General features: G+C 45.4%; 5 protein-coding genes across 5 annotated transcripts; 3 read left to right on the top strand and 2 right to left on the bottom strand.

The window, feature by feature from the left end:
• Positions 1-5,463: 5,463 nt before the first annotated feature.
• PtA15_12A486 (uncharacterized protein) lies at positions 5,464-6,453 on the top strand (the record flags this gene model as incomplete). Its single annotated transcript, XM_053162099.1, has 3 exons — positions 5,464-5,605; positions 5,699-5,802; positions 5,899-6,453. 3 exons carry the CDS (start codon positions 5,464-5,466, stop codon positions 6,451-6,453), a joined length of 801 nt encoding a protein of 266 aa, XP_053026051.1.
• Positions 6,454-10,576: 4,123 nt separating this feature from the next.
• PtA15_12A485 (uncharacterized protein) lies at positions 10,577-12,263 on the top strand (the record flags this gene model as incomplete). Its single annotated transcript, XM_053162098.1, has 7 exons — positions 10,577-10,698; positions 10,804-10,875; positions 11,043-11,412; positions 11,496-11,640; positions 11,741-11,856; positions 11,964-12,064; positions 12,179-12,263. 7 exons carry the CDS (start codon positions 10,577-10,579, stop codon positions 12,261-12,263), a joined length of 1,011 nt encoding a protein of 336 aa, XP_053026050.1.
• Positions 12,264-13,841: 1,578 nt separating this feature from the next.
• On the top strand, positions 13,842-15,121 carry PtA15_12A484 (uncharacterized protein; the record flags this gene model as incomplete). The annotated part of the gene is made up of 7 exons (XM_053162097.1): positions 13,842-14,021; positions 14,114-14,212; positions 14,325-14,464; positions 14,571-14,704; positions 14,804-14,879; positions 14,947-15,023; positions 15,099-15,121. The coding sequence occupies 7 exons, from the start codon at positions 13,842-13,844 to the stop codon at positions 15,119-15,121; spliced, it is 729 nt and encodes a 242-aa protein (XP_053026049.1).
• Positions 15,122-15,929: 808 nt separating this feature from the next.
• On the bottom strand, positions 15,930-18,402 carry PtA15_12A483 (uncharacterized protein; the record flags this gene model as incomplete). The annotated part of the gene is made up of 15 exons (XM_053162096.1): positions 15,930-16,026; positions 16,105-16,145; positions 16,228-16,247; positions 16,324-16,375; positions 16,453-16,532; positions 16,602-16,705; positions 16,810-16,931; positions 17,021-17,247; positions 17,326-17,368; positions 17,427-17,527; positions 17,608-17,771; positions 17,841-17,851; positions 17,928-17,944; positions 18,036-18,285; positions 18,358-18,402. 15 exons carry the CDS (start codon positions 18,400-18,402, stop codon positions 15,930-15,932), a joined length of 1,374 nt encoding a protein of 457 aa, XP_053026048.1.
• Positions 18,403-19,330: 928 nt separating this feature from the next.
• On the bottom strand, positions 19,331-21,003 carry PtA15_12A482 (uncharacterized protein; the record flags this gene model as incomplete). Its single annotated transcript, XM_053162095.1, has 4 exons — positions 19,331-20,017; positions 20,103-20,544; positions 20,636-20,815; positions 20,945-21,003. The coding sequence occupies 4 exons, from the start codon at positions 21,001-21,003 to the stop codon at positions 19,331-19,333; spliced, it is 1,368 nt and encodes a 455-aa protein (XP_053026047.1).
• Positions 21,004-21,290: the final 287 nt, after the last annotated feature.

Raw genomic sequence — 21,290 nt, 5'->3', positions numbered from 1 at the left:
GCCACCGGTGGGAGGAGACCCTGTGTAGTCACAATTCTCCTGATTGCAGAGTATAACTCCCAGGAAGGTGACCTGGACAAGGCACCATTGATTGTTGGTGTTCTCACTGGAATTGATCCGCCGCGTGAAACCAACCAATCCAAAATTACAAATATTGTCATCAGGATTGAGTACAAAGGTCGTATTTTGGTTTGGGTGGATGGAGTACCCCTGGCTGTCCAGAATACAGCCGTGATCAATGTAAGTCTTGTGATTGTTGCTCATTCCCCAAGTTAGCTGCCACTTTGATGTTGGTGATTCAGCTGGTGAATTTGGGTTGTCTGTGTGTATTCTGGAGTTTGGGGAAGCTCCATCGGTGGACGGTGTGGTGAACAAAAAAGGTCACTGTGTAGAAATGTCAGGACCTCCGCTGCTCCAAGATGTTTCCTGGGTAAAGTCGGGTGATCTGGGAAACTCCGCTCTGCTCTGCAAGTACATGTAAGGGCGCAATGATCAAAGATCAAGTAAAGTAACATATATATAACCGCAAAGACACATAGAAAAGCCGCAATAAACCGTGAAATCCGGCGTAAAGTACACAAAACACAAACTCCGCAAGTCAAAACAACTCCGCCGCAAGTAGTAAGATCTCCGCTGTAAGGAATCCATACCAGAGTAATCAGAATAACAAGAAGTCCAGAATCCCTCCAGAAAAACAAACATCCAATGATGGATAGGGGGAAACTCCCCCCCCCCCCCCGTACAAAAAGGAAAAACAATGTGAGAAAGGAAACCATCCTCCTCCGCCCGCCTCTCACGCACGCCATCCGCCAAGCCCCACTCCCACAACCACACACGTCATCCGCCCATTCCACTCTCATGCGGATCTTCTGTCACCATCGCCACATGTCATTGCGCACTGTCGGACTCCTCTTGCCTTAGCTTCCTCACCCCTGTCTAGCTTTCAATGCCGGGATCCCACACGCCGCCTCCGCCCCAGCTACACCCGCTGACGTAGCCTGCTTTGGCTGCCACGGCTTCCCCCAGTCACAGCCTATACTATCCAGTCCGCGCCAGCATGCTTAAGTTGAGTCCAGCTCCGCCGCCGCCGCCTCGCTATGGACATAGCCTGGCGCTCCGCCTCGTGGACATATTCCGCACTGTGCCGCTCCGCGCCAGCCTTGCGGAATCTGCAGCCTGCAACCTCCGCAAACCCGTGCAGACACTTTGGGTCCCCAACCCAATTTTAGCATCACAACGGCTATTGGGAGCGCGGCACGGCTGGCAATTGAGGTTTCTTGCTCTTGGGTATCAATACGTTTGAGATGGTGGGTATAGATGTTGTATTTATCATCAGGAAGGGAGTCTTCCCTTCTCGATGACCAGCTTGTAGACCGACCATTGAGGAGGGAAACTTCTCTCCTTGATGGCCGGCACAGCGTTTGGCGGTGTGGCACCCTCGCTTGAAATCGGCCCAGCGGGGCTTTGTGCTGAACCCCGCCCACTTTGCAATGTGCCAAGCGGGGGTTGGGAGTGTGCCAGGCGGGCTTGAGGATTGGCCAAGCGGGCTTTAGGGTTGGCCACGCATGCTTGGCCTTTTTTTGGCCAAACTTTGGTGAGTGCCCAGACGGGCTTGCAACACCATAGGTTTGCATTGGCCGGTTTTGTTGATGGCCCATGCAAATCTAGTCTATTTCTTTGAGTATATTAGGGGGTTCCAGAGTAGACCCGCGGGTGCATGCAAGTCACTTTGCATAACCCAGTTTTGTGGGGAAACTGCAAGTCAACGTTCAACATTTGAGTTGAACGCCGGCTTGCCTTGCCTTGCAAGTTGCATGCGCGGGTCTACTTTGAAATCCCTTATTTGCATTGGATGGGTTTTACACTGAGTGTCGGTGCAAAACACACTTTGTAATTTTCACCCACCCCTTAGTTAAGCTCAATACAAAACGTGTGTCAGGATGTGATGTGGCTTGGATTTTTGGTACTCAAAAGCCTAAAGTTCCCTAAACAAATTGCCGGCTTGAACTCACGCTATGCCGCCGTCAAGCACCGGTTGGGCATGAACTGATCTGTGCAATCCTGCCAGATCGGGCTGCCCAACGTCAAAAATTGGCAGGGCAGCCACAAATACATTGTCTGCCTGCCCGAGGACAGGTCATGCCATTGGCTTGACCGCATGACTTGACACAAAGAAAAAAAAACCTTCTGTGATGAGTTTTTCCACACATCTTTCAATTTCAGAAAGAGGCTACACACCTAAGAAAAAAAAATTAGAAAACTTTTTAAAAACTTGGAAAGAATTCTTGTCAAAAAGTTTGAGAGCCCAAATTGGGTACATATCATGCACATCCACTGTATTGTGGTATGAGACTGGTGGCACATGTGGCTAAGGCCTCCACTTCATCTGGGTTTGGTTTTTCAAGCTTTGCCTGCTGTTCCTGCTGACAGCAAGCCAGTGCAGTAGTGCTTGCTGTTTTTATTGGCCTGACTGTACTCACCAACCTCCGAGGTCACTCAACTGACTCACACGGCTTGTAATTCGACACTCCTCTGGATCAGACGTGTTGCATTCTGCGACGAGACACCTGAACTTATCTCAGTCCCTTTGAGGGGGCCCAAAGGGCTCTCACTTGAACAAGCGGTGAAAGTTGGCGTGACAGGAAATTTTTCCTCAAACAAGTTAATTATGTTTGCACTGCGCACAACCTCCTTGGAGAGACTGCGTTACCCGCAGCGCTCTTCTCCTAACTTCCTCTACACGGTGGGGGTACTTCCTGCCATGCCCGTCTGTGGAACCAACAACAGGTGGGTAATCCGTGGAACCGACGAGGATCGGCTTGGTAACCCCTTGGCACCAGGAAAAAAAAAATAGTCACTTGATGACAAGTGACATCATGCCAGCTCCAGCGGGCTACCCACCATCTACCCACCATCTACCCATCATCTACCCACCATCTACCCACCATCTAACCACTTTAAAAATTTCCACAGGAGATCCTCAGTTTTTTCTGGGCACCACTGATCCCCATTTCTGGTCAGCTGATACTCAGCTTTAGCTCCCAGCTTATGCTCAGCTTTGGTGCCCAGCTCATGCTCAGCTTTGTTGCCCAGATCAGAACCAGTCCTGGCCCAGCTTATTTTCAGCTTTATTCCAGTCATGGCTCAGCTTAGACTCAGATTAGGACTATCATTGGCCCAGCCAATGCTCAGCTTTGGACCAGTATTGGCTCAGCTGATTTTCAGCTTTGGATAAATCTTGGCCCAGCCAATGCTCAGATTCTGAGTCTGACCATTCCTGTAACAGCTTATGCTCAGCTGTGGACCAGCCTTGGCTCAGCTGATGCTCAGCTGTGGACCAGCCTTGGCTCAGCCTTGGCTCAGCTGTGGACCAGCCTTGGCTCAGCTGATGCTCAGCTGTGGACCAGCCTTGGCTCAGCTGATGCTCAGCTGTGGACCAGCCTTGGCTCAGCTGATGCTCAGCTGTGGACCAGCCTTGGCTCAGCTGATGCTCAGCTGTGGACCAGCCTTGGCTCAGCTGATGCTCAGCTGTGGAACAGCCTTGGCTCAGGTGATATTAATCTTTTGAATAGTCTCAAAAAATCTGATACTCAGCTTTGGAACAGCCTTGGCTCAGCCAATGCTCAGCTTTGTACCAGCATTGGCTCAGCCAAAGCTCAGCTTTTGAAAAATTTTGGCCCATCTGGTGTTAATCTTTGGAACAGTATTGTCCCAGCTGATCCTAAGCTCTGCACAAGCCTTTTCCAAGATGATGCTCAGCTTTGGACCATTGTTGGCTAAGCTGATGCTCAGATTTGCAATATTCTTGGTCCAGCTGACACTTGGATTTGTTTCAGGCTTGGAATATCTAATGCTCAGCTGTGGCCCAGGCTCATCCAATGCTCAGCTTTGGCCCAGGCTCAGTCAATGCCTACTGCTCAGCTTATGACGAGCATCAGCTGTTCCTGGGAAAAAATGAGGATCAGCTGACTGTGCCACATTGAGTGCTCTGGTGCAGTCCTGCAAGCTCTACAAGTGCTGGAGGAGCAGACTTGGAGCAGCGCTGGAGTAGCTCTGGAGAAGAAATAAAAGCTGCATCATGTCACTTGCCATCAAGTGACTATTTTTTTTTCCTGGTGTGGTAAGCTCGTTGGTTCCACGAAATGGGTTTTTTCCACGTGGAACCAATGGGCTTCACAATTTTCCCTGTTGGTTCCACGATGTGCCTTCCTGGCACGCGTGAAGACCACGTCAGCTTGTTGCTCACGTCGGTTCCACAACATTTTCTTTTTTTTTTCACTTCCAGCCAAGACCACCTCAGGCTGGTCCTGAGGTTTTGAAAGCCAAAGAAAACTTGATGTTGAAGACAGGAAAAAAAAATGGAAAACAAACTTAGCAAAAAAACCAATCGCAAACCATTGTTTTGGGGAGTTGATATTGTGTAAAGCAGCCAGGCACAACAGCGTGAAATGGCTGATCAGCTGTATGGAGCTCCCTTTCCTGTAAGCTCCCTTCCCTGGTTGTGAGTTCAAGTCCCACTACGGATGTTTCTGAACAGAGCTGTGCTCCTGCTGGATTTTTAAGGCCCGCCTCCGTGGCCATGTGGATTCCACGGGTACATATCTGTAAATATCCGTGGAATCCTCGGGGCCATCACGAGGTGCCCCCGTGATCCACTTGGTGGAGAGCACGTGAACGTGTGGACCAGCAGCCGCTGGTCCAACCTCGCGCAGGGGCACTACGGGGAATCCACAAGGATTCCTCGAGATATCCTTGTCGAAGGACTCCCCGGGTGTACGGGAAATCCACAAGGATTCTTTGAGATATCCTCGTCGAAGGACTCCCTGGGTGTAGTATACTTGAGGGCAAACTTAACAAAGTCCCTCGAGACTTCGGGGGACTCGCGAAGCAGGGACTTACCACTTAGCTCCCCGAACTCGCGCACCAAGAATGGATTTTCAAGGTAGCTAGTTTATTTTTTCTACAGCTCACCTACCACATCCACTCCAATTTGCGAGGGCTGTCGGAGGCTCGCTTCGCGAGACACACGCCCGCAGCAGCGAGGGCCTTGGGTTAAGTTTGACTTGAGGGGGGAGTCCCTGCGAAGGAGGGTCCCTGCGGGACAGCGTCCAGTGTTTTACCACTCCACCACTAGGAGGGTGGGACTTTGTTAAGTTAGGCTCTTCTCTTACCGAGCGAAGGTTGAGCCAGTGGCTCTCACAAAGAGTCGTGCACCAGGTATTGATGCTTTTACAGAAAGTTCCAGCCGATGTCGATAGGACACTGAAATTCGTAGTATGTATACTGTGATACAGTCCAGGCAATCATCGCTCTTAACTTGCACTGCGGGGCTCACTTCTTACCGAATATGAAGTCATGTTTCCATCTGGTGATTGGGTTTGAGACAAACCGTCCCTATAAAAAGGGGTATGAAGCCCTTGCTGTATCAACAAGCTTCAACAGCCACTGCATCTGGAATTAGAAATGCTTCGAAAATTTTCAATACTTCTAGTTATTGGTATTGTCTTCCCTGTCTCTGCAAAGTTTGGAGAGAGAGTTAATGAAGCAACGATAATCCATGAATCAGGAGGACAAGCTGGGCCGGAACTTCAACCTGCCCGCTCTGGTAAGAATCTTTCTAAATCTGGCTGTCCGCTTAGCACTCAGGCGGGCCAATCAACAGATACTTAGCTCACCTTTGCCTCTTGGATCTATTTAGGTGGTTCTACCAGCTCCAGTGATCGTCCCGCAGTGGGTTCCCAGCAGCCGCTTGCTCCACCTACTGCCGACAGGCGCCAGGCAGATGGGGCTTACAACAGTGCGGTTAGGCACTTGGCCCAAGGACCCGCCCCTCCACAGCGGGTTTTGTATCATGCACCTGCACCTGCACCGGCCTCGGCGACCTCAGCTGGTTACCAGCAAGGCCCTCATGGCACTTCGTCCGCTCTCCTCCATCAATCTCCACCGGTTCAAGCGGGTGCACGGCCCGCTCATCACCAGCAGAACCCTGGTCCTTCCGCCGTTCCGCTCCATGCATCTCCAGCAAATCACGAATACCAGCAGGGCTCTTCTATTTCTGCTACCGTTTACCATCAATTTCTCCCGGCAATTCCAGGCGGGCAGGTCGGTGTTGGCCCCGCAGTGCCCATGGGGATTTCAGGCCGTCAAGCAGGCCCTACGAGCTACCAGCAAGGCACTGTCCAGTGCGCCGGCCACTCCCAAGCTTTCCCTGGGAGCCCAGCCGGTCAAGCATCAGCTGTCCCCCGCTACCAGCAGCAGGTTGCGGGTCCTTCAGCGGTTTCTCTTCAAAGCAGCTCAATCACATCTTCTCACGTAGGGCCACCCACCCGTACTGCTAGTGATGCCCGACCTGCGGAGCATGGTCAAATCAATGATCCTCGGACTCAATCGACACTCAATCCGAATACAGTTGCTGAAATTCCTGCAAACCCACCATCACAGCCAGGTAAGTGAATAATGATTCGGACTTCCTGCAACACCACTCCTGATTTATTGGTACTCTTCTTCATGTACTCAACCTGTTTGCTACTTCATCTTCTTTCTGGTGCCTTGGAAAAATCAAGCCCAAAATTCAGCCTATCGACAGCAGAGGTCATTCCGTTCAGCTGTTCCTCTTCCTCAGTTGCCCGCTTCAGCAAACCAAGCTGTCCATCCTATTGGGAGTCCGGCTCAACAGGCCCAAACACAGCACAAAACCAATTTGAAGAATGGTAGGCAGCTTTCAATTCACCGTGCATCTTCTATTTTCCTGTAAATTCATACTCATTACCAAGCAAACAAAAAAATCACATACCATCAAATCAAAACTGTCATTGTTTTGTAGCAATTGCGTTGACTGAGGATGGCCAAACATTGAGGATTCAGCTTGCTCTCCCAGTGTTGGCCCAAACAGATCTCACCTCTCAACATGCAAGATCCCCTGCTACCTATTCAATTGATAACCAAGCCCAACCACAAAGTACCAATCATCACCCATTTATGCAAATAGCTGGTATGTATTTTTCTATTTTTTCAAATTCCACAGGTTTTGTTAGACCAATGTGTTTATGATCCACTTTCCTTTCCCCACACCTTGGATTGTCTGAAATCAAATTCAGAAAGTCAGAACAGGGTTGAGATCCAAAATATGTACCAGTGGCTTTCCTTGCATTTGAATTCTCCAGTTAGTTGTCTTACAAAAACATTGGACAGAGGTTATATATCTCATCAATCCCAGGAAAACCCAAACATCATCCATTTGCATCAGGCTACAAAAAATCCATCAAATGGTAGGAACCTCTCCCTCTTGAAGATTGACTATGATTTGGTTGTACTTGACACTCACAATCTTATTCAAACCCCTATCCCTTGTCAAAATTTTGCAAAATTTTGACCCTATTGGTAGTTCATCTGTCCAATCCCAGTGGACAAATGAGACCTACCAGTCAGCAGAGTTTTCCAGCTCATACAAAATTTCATCCTCAGCCAGGAGGAACCCATAGCCCCCCTCTATTGACAAGAGCAGCTACAATTCCAAATCCATCTCCACCTACTCAAACTGACAACCAGTTTGTTGCGTCCTCAACCCACACACAGAATGGTATGTACCTCCATTAATGGATATGGGAAAGATTTATATCAGGATATGCTTCATTTCAATTTCTGATTTTTACACAACAACACACAAAAACATTTATAACCCAGTTGCCCAGGGAAGCCATCAGATGATTCAAGGCAATCCTACCCAATTTCAACAAAGGGTTCCATCAGGATATATTCAACAAGCTCCATCAAATCAAAATGGTATGTAGTATTCCAATAATTCTGATCATGATACTCAAGCATTGACTTTCTTCACCATAAATTTTATGAATCAAATGAATTTTACTCCACAACCAAACTCAGTTGTCCAAAGAGCTGATCAGATAGTGACTGGTCATTCTGGTCCACCTTTAGAGGGCCAACAAAACATGGGTTCACAAAAACAACAAAATATGATCAATAACCCTGATGCAGATTCTTGCAAGAGACTACTTATACTCAGGAACCAGTTGCAACATGCTCACTGTATGATTTTTTCTTCTCATTTTTTTACACAAAAATTCACCATCTTCTTGGCAGATATTGAAAAGGTTCTTGGATATATTTCAAACTTTTCTAAATTTACCAGTTAGGTCTGATATATATAGTAGAATGATGAAGCTTCTTAAAGAAGGGCCACCTCTTCCAGGAACTGCAAGATCTTATTTTGCAGGCAACATGGGGCAGAATTCACAGAATATAATACCCTTCACAGAAGCTAAAAAATATCCAATCAATTGTATGTTTTTCAATTCCAAAACATTTCTTTTTATTTTTTTCCCTGTCTTAAAACTCACTTTGTTCATTCACAAAACACAAATTCTCTACTCATCTAAAAAATATCTCAAATTTAGTTGTTGATGGACTCAAGAATTGGTTTCAAGAATATCATGATGCCTTTTCCAAGCAACAAAACCAGGGTTCCCACACAGGTGGATACCCAAAGCCAACCATTCTATATTATCATCAGGATACTCTTAATTATCTCCACCAGTGTTTGAGGGATACTTCACCAGATCTATATAAGAGTATGTAAATTCATGTTGTAACTTCTGTTTTTAGTTTAACTCTTGATATCTCCTATTCTATCATCTCTGATCTGCTTATCTCTCACATCAAACCTTAAAAATTTGAAATTCAGATCTTCAAGTAGAATATGATAATATTTTAGGAAGGAGACCTCCTCAAGGATCCACACCAAACTATTCTGGAAATCAACCAGATCATTCATCAAGCTTTAATCAACTGAATCAGTCACCAGGCCAACCAACCCAAAGTCTGTAAAGCTTCCTATGTTCTGATTTTCATTTTCCCCTGGAAATTCAGGCTTGTCTCAAAGACTTTCATGGAACTAAAAAAGGCTATGTCTTGTTCAATTTAGAAAACCAAATATCACATGTTCCTCAGCAGCATTTAACAGGCAATACCCCAGGAGGACCAAGTAACCCTTCCCCGGTACTCCTTGCAGAATCTGGTCACATTAATTATGCACCCTACACACAAAATGCACAGTACTCCCCAGTGCCAAATACACACCCTGGTATGTGTTAAGTTTTTTAATTGATGATGATTCACTCTATTAGTGATTCAGAAGATACTCAAAGCTTTTCCAAAACACCCATCCTTGAAAACCACCTACTGAAACTTGAAAGGAGCTTTGGGATCTTCCCAACATATGCCAAGTGAAGATTACCCTCTACAGATTTCAGCAAAACAGCATTCTGGTTCTCCCACCTCTCAGAAAGGCCCTCAAGCCTCTCTTCAACCCAATAGGTCCCTGAATTCACAAGATACTCTTCATGATGGTATGCAAGCTTTCTTTATGATTTAATTAAAAATCTTTAAATTTTGGTCCTCAAATCATATGTTGAATTTACAAACCCTTTGCTATCAATTAAGATCTATTTGATATTCAAGAAATGACTCACAATATTTTGAAGAACATTGAATACTCTCCTGGTCAACAAACCCCAAAAATACACCATCAAGGCCATGAAGTACCCACCAATCTTTCCTCTGATCACTGGAATAGTTCACAAGATTTCAATAAATCATCTAAAGACCCACCCAACACTGAAAATAGTCATCATGAGGTGCTTGAGTACAATCCTCTGGGAACTTCATTGAGGCTAAAAAGAAAGGTTGTGGACATCCAAGATGAACATCCTGAACCAAGTAACCCACAAAAACAAATCAGGCCAAGCTAATTTTGTTGCAATCCAGAACCAAGCTTCTTGAAATATTGAATATTGAACCACAAGCAAGAAGTGTGACTGCATCTTCCTCTTTTTTTTTTTATTGCAATATTTCCTACACATAGCCACTTTTATAAATACAACCTCATTTCCAAACCTTCAATGATATCTTGTGTTTTTCTTTCCCTGAATACTCATGTGCGCTTCTCAAAGATTTATCTTTTGGTTTACTGATCACTCTGTGTCTAATTTGGCTTCAATTTATCACTGCATGCACTCCAGAATGGAATGAATCATCATTAACTAGTGTTCACTCCAATTTTTTACAGTATGAGGTTATGAGGTGCCACAATCCAATCACATCCTGTTTGGATGGCCAGCTTTGAGCATCCAAAATAGTAGGAGTTGAACTACTCCTATATAAGAACAATTTTATTAAAAATTGTGTCAAAATTTTCGGGTTTGAGGTGGTTTTCAGTGGATGCTGCCCTACCGTTGCCGAGACTGCTATCACTGTCTTGACAGTGGAGTCCCTCGCTTGCAGCGGAGGATCCCCGAGCTATCCCCGATTCAGAGAACGGGGGGAAGAACTTGGAAGGCTGCATTGCGCATTCAAATCGGAGCCCTTCGCCCTGTTCCTCCCTTGAGCTCCATCCTTCAACTATTTACTTCACCAGACTCAGTATAGGAACATCCACGGTTGACAGCAAGTCGCAAACCGCCTCCAACCATCACGGATCAAGAAAGCATCTCAAGCTACCACCCCCAGATAACAACCGACCAGCCACATCAATTTTCGTTCCCTTTCTCTTCTTGTCGCGATGTCTGCCGATTCATCGCCCGTTTTGATTGACAAGGACGCGTCGAGATTCCTCACTCAATGCGGCTACATGTACCGTGATGAGCATTCCATCAGCAAGACTTTGCTTTGCTCAATTTGCTCGTCAGTTTTTCGCTCTCTCCTTTCTGTCGCCAAGTGTCGATTTCATACCATGATGATTGTTGGCTCACCCTCGTTTTATCTGCCTGTTACGCTAAACTACCCCAGTGAGCCTTGGGTCCATCCCGTCGTTGCTAATTCCTGTGGTCATATGTTTTGCGAAAGGTGCATCCATACGTGGTATGTCATTTTCTCATCTCATTTCTTCCAAATCTTTACTTTATTTCATGGCTTGTGTCCACCCTTTCTGCTTCACTCACTCTTGCTTGGGATCACTTACACCACGTGTAAAAATGCGTGCCCATCCACCCGAATATACTGACACCGTTCAAATTTTGTCCACAAAGGATCCGACACATCCCATCGTGCCCTATAGACCGATCATCACTCCCAGCCAACCAACTGCACCAGCCCCCGCGAATATTGCAAGAGCTAGTGGATGAACTGGAAGTAATCTGTTCGCTTGGCTGTGGCTGGGTTGGACGACGAGATTGCTGGAAAACACACCTGGAAACCGTTTGTCCCGAAGCAAAACGCGATGACCCAGTCATACCTTCAGCCCTCCTGACAGAGAAAATTGATCCGGTCGAGCCTGAGGATGAAGAGGAAAGCTTCAAGGAACGATGGAAGAAATTGGCCAGAGAGATGCACGTACTGAAAAAGGAGGCCAAAGATTATATCTCAACTATCGAGAAATTTAAAGACAAAGTTTCCAAGGTATTCATCCCTTTTCTATCTCTGCATGGATACTCAATTTCATGATAGAATTAATTCATGTCTTGTTCCTTATTATTTCATAGCTACAACTTGAACTTCGACAGGCAAACGAGCTTATTGTCGTCAGGCCACCTTCCCCATCACCAGTCTCTTCTCCCACCGTACTTCCATTGCACCAAGCCACTTGCGACTTCTGCCGCTCGCACATTCAAGGTACCCGGCACAAATGTAAGCATATCAACTTGGTCCCGAGCGCCCATTTTCGCAAACATATGTATCAGCGCGGGCGTCATCACAAGCTCACCTTGTTTGGCTGTACTTGTTACAGGCCTCAAATGCCCAGACCTCGATTCCTGTTCTGATTGTTTTTCGGATATTAGTAACCTTCATCCGATCCATGACTTCGTGTCTATTCATGCACCAAATGACATCAACATCGTATGCGTTAGTCTGGAATTCACTCCGCGTCATTTCCCTGCGCTAGTACGAACATTTCGCTAACTTGATTTATTTTCCAATTTTGTCGTCCAACCACCATCGATCCCGCACAGCTACCCGAATGGAGCATTGTACATCCTAATGTCAGTTGTAACCATTGTGAGCAACAAGTCATCGGACCTAGGTTCAAATGTGTCATTTGCATAGACTATGAGTTGAGTTAAAAGGATCTAGATGTTTCAGTTGCACTGTCGCTCATCGAAGCACCTCATAAAGATCGCTAACTTTCGAATCGATATTCTATCTGATCTTCTCTTATCTCGCATAGTTTATGTCATCATTGTATGGCTTTACCTCGACCAGTCCATCCGATTGGGCATCCCATGACTCGATTCGTCAATCCTCAGGGTTGATCGCTCATTTCCAAGGTATGCTCAATTCTTTGATTTATATTGCACTTCGTACCATTCTTTTCTTGACGTCAGAAAATTCATCCTCTTGCTTTATCATTCTGATTGTTCCAGTACTGCTATTGGGCTCTGCACCATCGACAGATTTTCTTCTCAATTCAAAAGAACCCTCCTAGGCAGCACAAGACAAAGCTAATCAGCAAGCACACCATCTCCAACCTGATTCCTTTCATCTTTGGTTGGAACACAATTGTACTACTATTACTAACTACATACATAAAGGAAACAAAAAGTTCGCAAACGGATTTCTTCTGGAGTATTGTTCTTATTGTTGTTTTCATTATGCATTGTATCAGCAGATTTTTCAAGCCTGCCACCCCTCCTCAGAACCCCCTTTTTCTCCTCTTTAGTATCTTCAAAACTCATTCTTTCTGGGTGTTTCCTTTTTTCCGGTCATCCGAGATGTCCTTCAATGTTTTCCTTATTGTTTCACCAGTTGATGAGGCTCATGACACCAACATATTCCATCATGTTTTGTTGCATGCGCTAGTTTCTTTTTTACCTCTTCTGATTACTATTTTTTGGGGGCGGATTTTTTGATGGATAGCGTATTTGCATGGAAATAACCATGTAGCAGTGCCAAATATGTAGTACAGTTGCAGTCTTGTCTTTATTTTTTGTATGAGTTTGTACACGTAGGATTATTTTTCAGACTGAGCATATCTGTTTGTACCTTTCTGAGCATAATGGTTGGTCGGAATCATTACCACAAGTCCCTCCCGTTCGCGTCTTCTCGGAGAGGGTTAAGCTCGCGTCGGAATGCAGTCACCAAATCTTCCTCTGCAAAACTACTCAAACTTTACGAAGTCCCACCCTCCTAATGTGGAGTGGTAACGCTTGCAATCCGGAGGGGGGGGGGGGGCACCGCGTCCCCAATCCACAAAGACAGGCAACACGAAGCGCAAGAAGTGTTTTGGACCTTCCACCCATGCCGGGTTGCAACCAGCGTATCTCATCTGATATCCTCTGCTTGCGAAAGCCAAAGGCAACTGGCAAACGATTGTCAGCGGTCGCCAAGCGTTACAGGAGTTTATTCCTCCTTCTGCTTCTTTGGCCTCACCGTATATCACTAGTTCTGGACAAAGGAAAGTCAAATGCATTCGGGACCTTGTATATTTCCCTTTCTTTATGCTGAGTTACTACGGATGCTATCGATCATACGACTGGTACATTTCGCCCATAAATAGCGCTTTCGTGACTCTCATCCAAACAAAGGCTATTAATCCCCGGTGCTATTGACGGCTAATTAAGTGACCATCTACTCAGGAAATGTTCGTAAGTCTCAGCCAGCTTCTCAGTCAACCTCAGTCGGCCTCAGTTGCTGGCCCTCAGTTTCTTCAAGCTTACTATATCAGACATTCTCGCAGAGCCGCCTCCATCCACACAGCCAAAATCTCCTCGCTGATTTCCAAAACACATCTTGACTCCCACTCCCCAACTTCAAAAACCCCCTCCTTATTCTTCCAACCACCTTCAACGCTTCTGAGCTTTCTCCTTTCACCTTGATCCAAACCGCCCAGAATGCGTCTGCTGCTTTGCCTTTTCGCTCTTCTCGCTCAAACCGGTCTTGGCCACACTGTAGCTCGCAATTCAACCCACAGACCGCATAAGTTGAATCCCCGAGTCATTCAGAATGCCTCGTTCTCCAATGGCCACCCTACCGGTAATCAATCAGCATCCTTAACTTCCCGCAACAATTTCGTAAGCCTGGAGATCAACGCTTAAAAGAGTCAATAATCTCGATTGCAGGCTGCTTACATTCTTTTGATACCTCCCTGAATGCCTTCGGGTAGATAAATTTTTGTATTTCGAGACATGCGCTGGGAGCTCAATTGATGAACGGAACCCAATCGACTCACAATTATAGCTGCAACAGTATTCCTATGGGAATGGTAAGTGTTATTTGAGGCATATACTAAATCTTCGACAATTCTAAATAACTGTGACTGTTTTGTTTTTGGTTTGCCTTTTTTCCAATGAATTCCTTGTTCGGTCGCATTGTAGATCGTCGCGCCCGACCAAATGCCATCCTGCAAATTCAAACACCCACACAATCTTTCCAAACTCAAAGCCAACAAGTCATTTGACATTGTCTTAGAGATCAAGAAGATGGTCACTGGGCATTTTGTTAATCCAAACACAAGGTAGGTTGTAAACAAAAGCCATGATTAAATTTACCTCGAGTACTACGCTGACATGCTGTACAAACCGAACGAAAATCTTGTGTGCGACCTACTCCTAACGTGGTAGTTATTATGCTGCTCCACAACAGCTCTCCAACAAGACCAAAGAAGTGATTGGTCACGCTCATGTGGTAATTCAACGCATTCCAAGTTTGAAATCGACCTCGGTACCCGACCCGCGGAAGTTTGTATTCTTCAAAGGTAACGCAGCCACGATTAAATTGGATCTGCATTATGATCACTTCAAGCGATCCCAGACCATAAATCTGATTTTCTCTTCAATACTCTTTTTGTTTCTAGGAATTGATAGTCACGTTTCTAAAAATGGGACTTCCACTGTAGAAGTCACGAACGGTTTGCCTGTTGGTACTTATCGGTATGCAATTGTCTTGAATTTCCAGAGTCTTTTTTCCGGAAACTTACTTCGATCAAAAATTCAACAGCTTGGGAAGTATATTGACAGCTGCGAATCATCAACCTGTCTTAGCTGGAGTCGCGCAACGAGGACTTTTTGATGATGGTCAGCAAATCTACATCGCTATGCCTTTCAAGAATTATACCAAAAGAGAAACTAATGAACTTCATGAAAGAACAGTGGTATACTTTGTAGTACAATGATTATAGTGCCGACCTGACAGCTGTGCAATCCCGCCAAAAGTAAGAATCCTTGAAGGATTGTTCATATATCATCCATCCCTGTTAAATTGGTTGTATTGTCATCACAAATATGCAAACTGAAATTTAAAAAAGATATTTCAGTAAAATGTGCCTTGATGTCTAGGATCAAAAAATGACTGCGACTGCTCTTCTGAAGGCAATTGGCAGTAGCAAGCACTGAGTGATTTGTCTGGGCTAGTCTTTTATGGTTGCAAGGAAAGTTGGATTGGATTGATGCTATCCGGCATAATTTGCCTGTAAATATGGAAGGAGACACATCCAGTGAGGCGCTGCTTGGTTGACTAATAATGACAATACAAAGGATGTTGATTCTGGACTTATCAAAACAATACAATCTGATTGGTAATCCTTAACTGAGACCAATCAAACCAATCAACTGACCCTACCCGATAGAAACACACACCAAGTACATACCTCAATTCGTCCTTACTGCTGATGTTTTGTGTTTTGTTTAGGGCAAGTGCGACGCGAGACAGAGCTACCTGAGACGGCGGGTCGCTCCGGCCTCTATTGTTAGCGAGGCTAGTCATCAACCACGTCATCATCATTTGATCTGCATCGGCATGAAAAAGAAATCGAGAAACAGTTCAAAAAAAAAATCCCTCAACATGGGATTAGGGTATATGTATGAAAATGATTGATGATATGTTATCCAATAATTTAGTGACTTATACAAGACAGGGTTTCTTTGAAGAAATTTGCTATTGTTTTTGATATTCAAGAATATTTGTGTTGAGCAGTAGGATGTTTACTGCTCTTCTGGGTAACCGTTTTCGTATTCTTCTGCTTGATCCTCCTCACCCTCGTACCCTTCTTCCAGATCATCAATTCCAGCGACCGAGTATCTGAGATAAAAAGGTGCAATTATATACAACATTATTCAAGGTACCCACTTCGATTAATCAGCACGTGCAAACACTTACTGTTGGTACTCAGCAATCAGATCTATTAGGTTGGATTCAGCCTGCACAGAATCCGAGAAGATTAGATGATAACCCAATCTCAAACAACAAAATATCTTTCAACGTTGGAGAAGCGCGACTTACTTCGGTGAATTCCATCTCATCTGAAACATAACAAATCATTGAATTTTTCGTGGTTAGCATTGTTGATCCCAAACTAGAATCCTAGGGATGACTGACCCATTCCCTCGTTTGTGTACCAGTGCAAAAATGCTCTCCTTCGGAACATAGCCTAAGGCAGTAGATTGTAATTAACAGGCATACATCCCATTATCTTTGCAGGGTTATTAAATGAATCATCCTACTTACAGAATATTGAGCTTGGGTACGCTTGAAGAGCTCCTGTTGCGCAGTCGAGTTCCCAATGAAAGTAGCCGCCATCCGAAGACCTGTTTAGATATTGGAGGATGTAAGTTGCACTACAGGCAAAATGTGAAGGGTTACAAGGGATTTCATACCATGAGGAGGGACTTGGCAGAGTGAAGTCATGACTGAGTTGGGAATCCATTCAACAAAAAAATCCGAATTCTTCTCCTGAACGGCCACCATGGCGTCCTCAACACTGTATTGCCAATCGACTTGGTAAGCTGGTGTTCGAGGGTATTGATGATGTTTTATGTTTCTCTTGTCGTCTGACAGATGATGATAGGTTCACGCCTTACTTACTCTCGGGAAGAGACATTTGAACCTCGGAAAATCGCAGCAGCCGTCAGGTATCGACCCAGACGCGGATCAGAGGCCGCCATGATAGATTGCGGGGAGAAGACTTGCTGGGTAAGATCCGCAACCTGTTTAGAGTGAGAGATGCGGGTTAAAAAAACTGAAAAGTTTGGGCACTCTCTTTTTACACATCTAGACCATACGCTTAATAACTGACGCTGATTTTTTGATAAGCAACTGAACCAGGAGCAGTAAGTGGAGCAAATCCACACATCAGGAAATGTAGCCGAGGGAATGGGACCATATTGACGGCCAGTTTCCGTAGATCAGCGTTCAATTGGCCTGGAAAACGAAGGGTGGTGGAGCAACCAGCCATAACATTTGCAATCAGACCGTTAAGGTCGCTGTAACTCGGGTTGGGTTTCTTCAGCGTTGTTTGACAAACTAGGATCAAACTTGGATATTAGTAAGATAAGGCGGAAAACATTGCTGCGGAGGACGTGAGCGACAAGGGTTGCTCACTGTCGAAGAGGGCCTCGTTGTCGATACTGAAAGTCAAGTCGCTCTACAAGGAATTGCCTGTCAGGACAATGAAAACTTGATTTTCAATCATGACGACTCACAGTCTCAACCAGCTGGTGAAAACATAGTGTCGCGTTGTAAGGTTCAACCACTGTGTCAGAAACTTTGGGACTTGGTAGGATGGACCATGAGTTCATCATGCCTGATGAAAAAGGGTGCGGAAGGAGAGTGAATCGCTGGTCGAGTGACGTTGATAGGTTTAGTAGTTCGAATGAGGCTTACGATCGGGGAATTCTTCCTTTAACTTCCCCATAATCAAAGTTCCAAGGCCACTACCGGTGCCGCCACCTAATGAATGAATAATCTGAAATCCTTGCAGAACTTCACAACGCTCCGTTTCATGCCGCACCACTTCCATAACGCTCTCTACTAGTTCAGCTCCTTCACTGGGAGAAGATTCCAGCCGTTAGACACCGTGCCCACACCATGTTAGTTTCTATAACACTTTGTCTTACGTATAGAAACCCTGCCCGATTGACATGCAGTCAGTGATACGATGCAGGAGGGAATTCACAAAAGATCATCAATCAAAGCGGAAATACCTTGGCGAAATTGTTTCCTGGACACCACGTCCGAGTTTATTGAGAGCGATCAGATAAGTAGGTAATATGAGTTTGAGGAGGTTTTTACGATTAGTTAGAGCGACTTACCAGCGCCAGACTGTCCATTGACGTAATTGTCCGGTCTATGAAGTTTACCGAGGGGACCAGAACGAATAGCTTCCATCGTGTTAGGTTCCAAATCGACGTTCAAAGCGCGAGGAACCCATTTGTCATTTGAACCCTGGCTGAAGAAAACCTCGAGCCGATGGTGTTGCTCTTCTGTTCCTTCTGGCAGGGGTTTTCCATCCTCAGAGAGTGCATGTTCTTGAAGAATCGACGACCAAAAGGAGCTGGCGACCTGGAAACGAGTCACATAAGGAAACGTCAATTAACATATCTAGAGGGTTCCGATGTAGAGTGGTTTACGAACCTGGTTGCCCGCCTGGCCGGTGGCGACAGTAATGATTTCCCTCATCCGATTGATTGACTATTCGAGAGATTCCAGGTTTAGATATGTAGTTCTGGCTGGGTTTTTCCTCGGCGAAAATGTCCAACGGGAAGTGTCCACTGGGTTTGATATAGGAGTGTCAACCTCCGGCTGAGTCAACATGCAGTCGCCCTCGAGCACGCGCGCATCAACTTTCCGTCAACACAGCTCGGCCTGTCGCCTGTCTCATCGTTCACAATCTCCTTTCGTTCTAGTATACTACACTTTATCAAGGTTTCATGGTTACTCGCCATAGCAGGAGAACCAAACACTTTTTTTGCTCCTGGGGACCATGCGCCTCACCTTTCACCTGATCATTAACTAGTGAGATGAACATGGAGCTTATATGTAATTCTACGGTGGTTAAATACAAAATTAAGGGGCGTGGCAAAACTTGAAATTGAATATTTACTATTGTCACTCAGGATGCTTGATAGGGTAGAGAAAAGCCGTGCGCTTTCTAATCCTCCTCTACTTGCCCGTAGGAGATAATAAATGCCATGGAGAATTCAAGCATAGAAGAATACTCAGAACTAATCTGAAACAGGATCAGATCACCGAATCCAGGGTTGTTTGGTATACTTCGAATAATTAGAAGTTGTCTTCTGGTTATCTGGAATCTTGGTAGTCGAAGGCAGAAGCATAATTTAGCTCAATCAATATACAATATTTTAACACTCTAAAAAACGACCATAGCTTCAAGTGTTACAATTTAACTTTATGTAAACATGTAAATAAGGATCCTTGGATACAGGCCTATACAGGCCACGTCAGCTTTCTTACATACAAAGAAGAACAACAAAGCAAACAGTAAGCAGGAATAATTCTTGGTTGATTCATATATTTTTAGGGTTGGTGAAAACATTAGCTGCCCATCGTGACGTGGCCAATCCAATGATGTCAGAAGAATAGAATATTACATGATAGCACTTTCTCTTCTTTTAGCGGCTGTGTAGAGTAAGGAATTCCAGGATTGAACTTGACGGGTGGGACGAAATTCAAGCTTGGCTCGAGTTTGTGCTGAATTTTTTCCCGAAGTCGGACTGGGGAAAGAGATCACCCTATTCTTTTTGGTGCCAGAAAGATTCAAACGGTCTTGCCGATCGAGTTTCGAAGAAGAAAAGATGTACCTCTCGCCAGTTGGAAGACTATAATCATTACTCCCAAGAATATGCTCGGATCTTTGTGAGGTTGATAGTGATGGACTCGCGGTTGCGGTAGGCTCTGAGAACGTGGAGTAGAGTCTGATTTTGGGGCTCGCATAACCATCGCTTTTGCGGTATTCTTGAGCTTGAAGATTGTTGGAGAAAGATGTGATTGTTCCGATATCCTTGGTGGGGTGATCTGAGACAGGGAAACTAAAACGCTTATTTGTCGGACTACATGGAAGAGGAGGCAGTCGATTCGAGACGTTCAATTTCACTATCTCTTCGTCATATTCGCCGCTTGGTCTAAAGGGCCTGGTGGGTATCGGGCGAGTCTGCCACGGTATGGGAGGAGGGAATTGAGAAGCATTACTGCCTGCAACTGGCGGCGATAGTTGATCGGAATTTTGAACCGATTGTTGTGCGGTGAGAACTCGCAAGCCATATAGCTGGGGATCCTTGAGGGAAGAAGAGACCAACTGAACATCAGCGAGAATCTGGGCAGTGAGAGCCAATTACAAAAATGGTACAAAGACAACAAACATCGTGCGCATGGACCGGATCCGGCTTATTCTCGCATTTGTGATTACAATGGACGCAAGACTCGGCTACGTAGATAATTTGACTATCGTATAATTTCATAACTATAGGTTTCCTAGTTTTTCCCCGTTCGAGCCCGAGATGGCTAGGTGATTTGACGGAGCCACGCGAGGTGGAGGATTGATTCCTCTTGATGATAAATTGACTGGGTTCGGGTTCTTCAAGCGGGGACTTGGTGCATGATGGGCCACTGCAAGATACAGCCTTGAATTTTGCGTACAACCTGTTGTAAAGGCTTCGTCCGCTCGGTTCCTGATGACTGTCGACTTGTGATATTTTCTTTTTCGAGAGGATCGCCTTGCCACTAGCCCATTCGATAGCTTTGCTCGAGTGGGAAGAAAACGACAAGATGGCTGCAGTCCGGCGCTTACCATTCGGCTGTAATCTTTTAGAACGGTTGTGATGATCCTGGATCGAGGCAGAACGCTTGGTTCGTGCTGGAGGTGCAGGGAAAACATAATTTGGGTGTATTGGACCTGATGACATCGAAAGGACTGCAATTCGATTGGAAATGGAAGATTAAGTTTACGATTTGACTAGTGGCAGATCGGCTCAAGATGTTCACTTGTGGCTCCTGATTCTGAACGGGTGTGCTGGCGGGCGACATATGCCGATTAGGGAGGTCTGCACGCTGAACGGCAATAGTATTCGTGCGGCTAGTATGAAAATTCAGTACAAAGATTTAAAAGGATCACGGACAATAAAGTGAAGCAGGAGGGTAATCCGATATTTGAAGATTGAACTGTCTACGCAGGGTGCCTCCTCCACCAAGGAATGCAACAAACCTATCAAAAGAATGGATGCTCAAATAATGTTGAAAAGCCAGGGGGAGTCCAGTCCCCATTGAGGGCAATAAAGCACACAAAGGTTCAAATTAGGGATTCCTGAGTATTCCATTGCTGCTTTCACCCATTCGCTCGTCCCCAAGGAAACAGAAAGTTGGCTGGATCTTAGCTCCAGTCCTGTGTACATAAAGCTGGGTTCATACCGGGTCTTTTGACGAACCTCATGGAACTTGGAGACCAAATCAGCTTGTACTTTTGCACCGGCCCGTCCGGTTCCGCAGCCTCGCTGGGCAAACATCATTAGCGCGATACCTCGTACATAAATATATGTAGCCTCCGGACTCGT

The sequence above is a fragment of the Puccinia triticina genome, chromosome 12A, assembly GCF_026914185.1.
Source record: "Puccinia triticina chromosome 12A, complete sequence".
Lineage (NCBI taxonomy): Eukaryota > Fungi > Basidiomycota > Pucciniomycetes > Pucciniales > Pucciniaceae > Puccinia > Puccinia triticina.
Note: the sequence above shows the minus strand (reverse complement) of the source record. Positions and strands in the feature narration are given on the sequence as shown.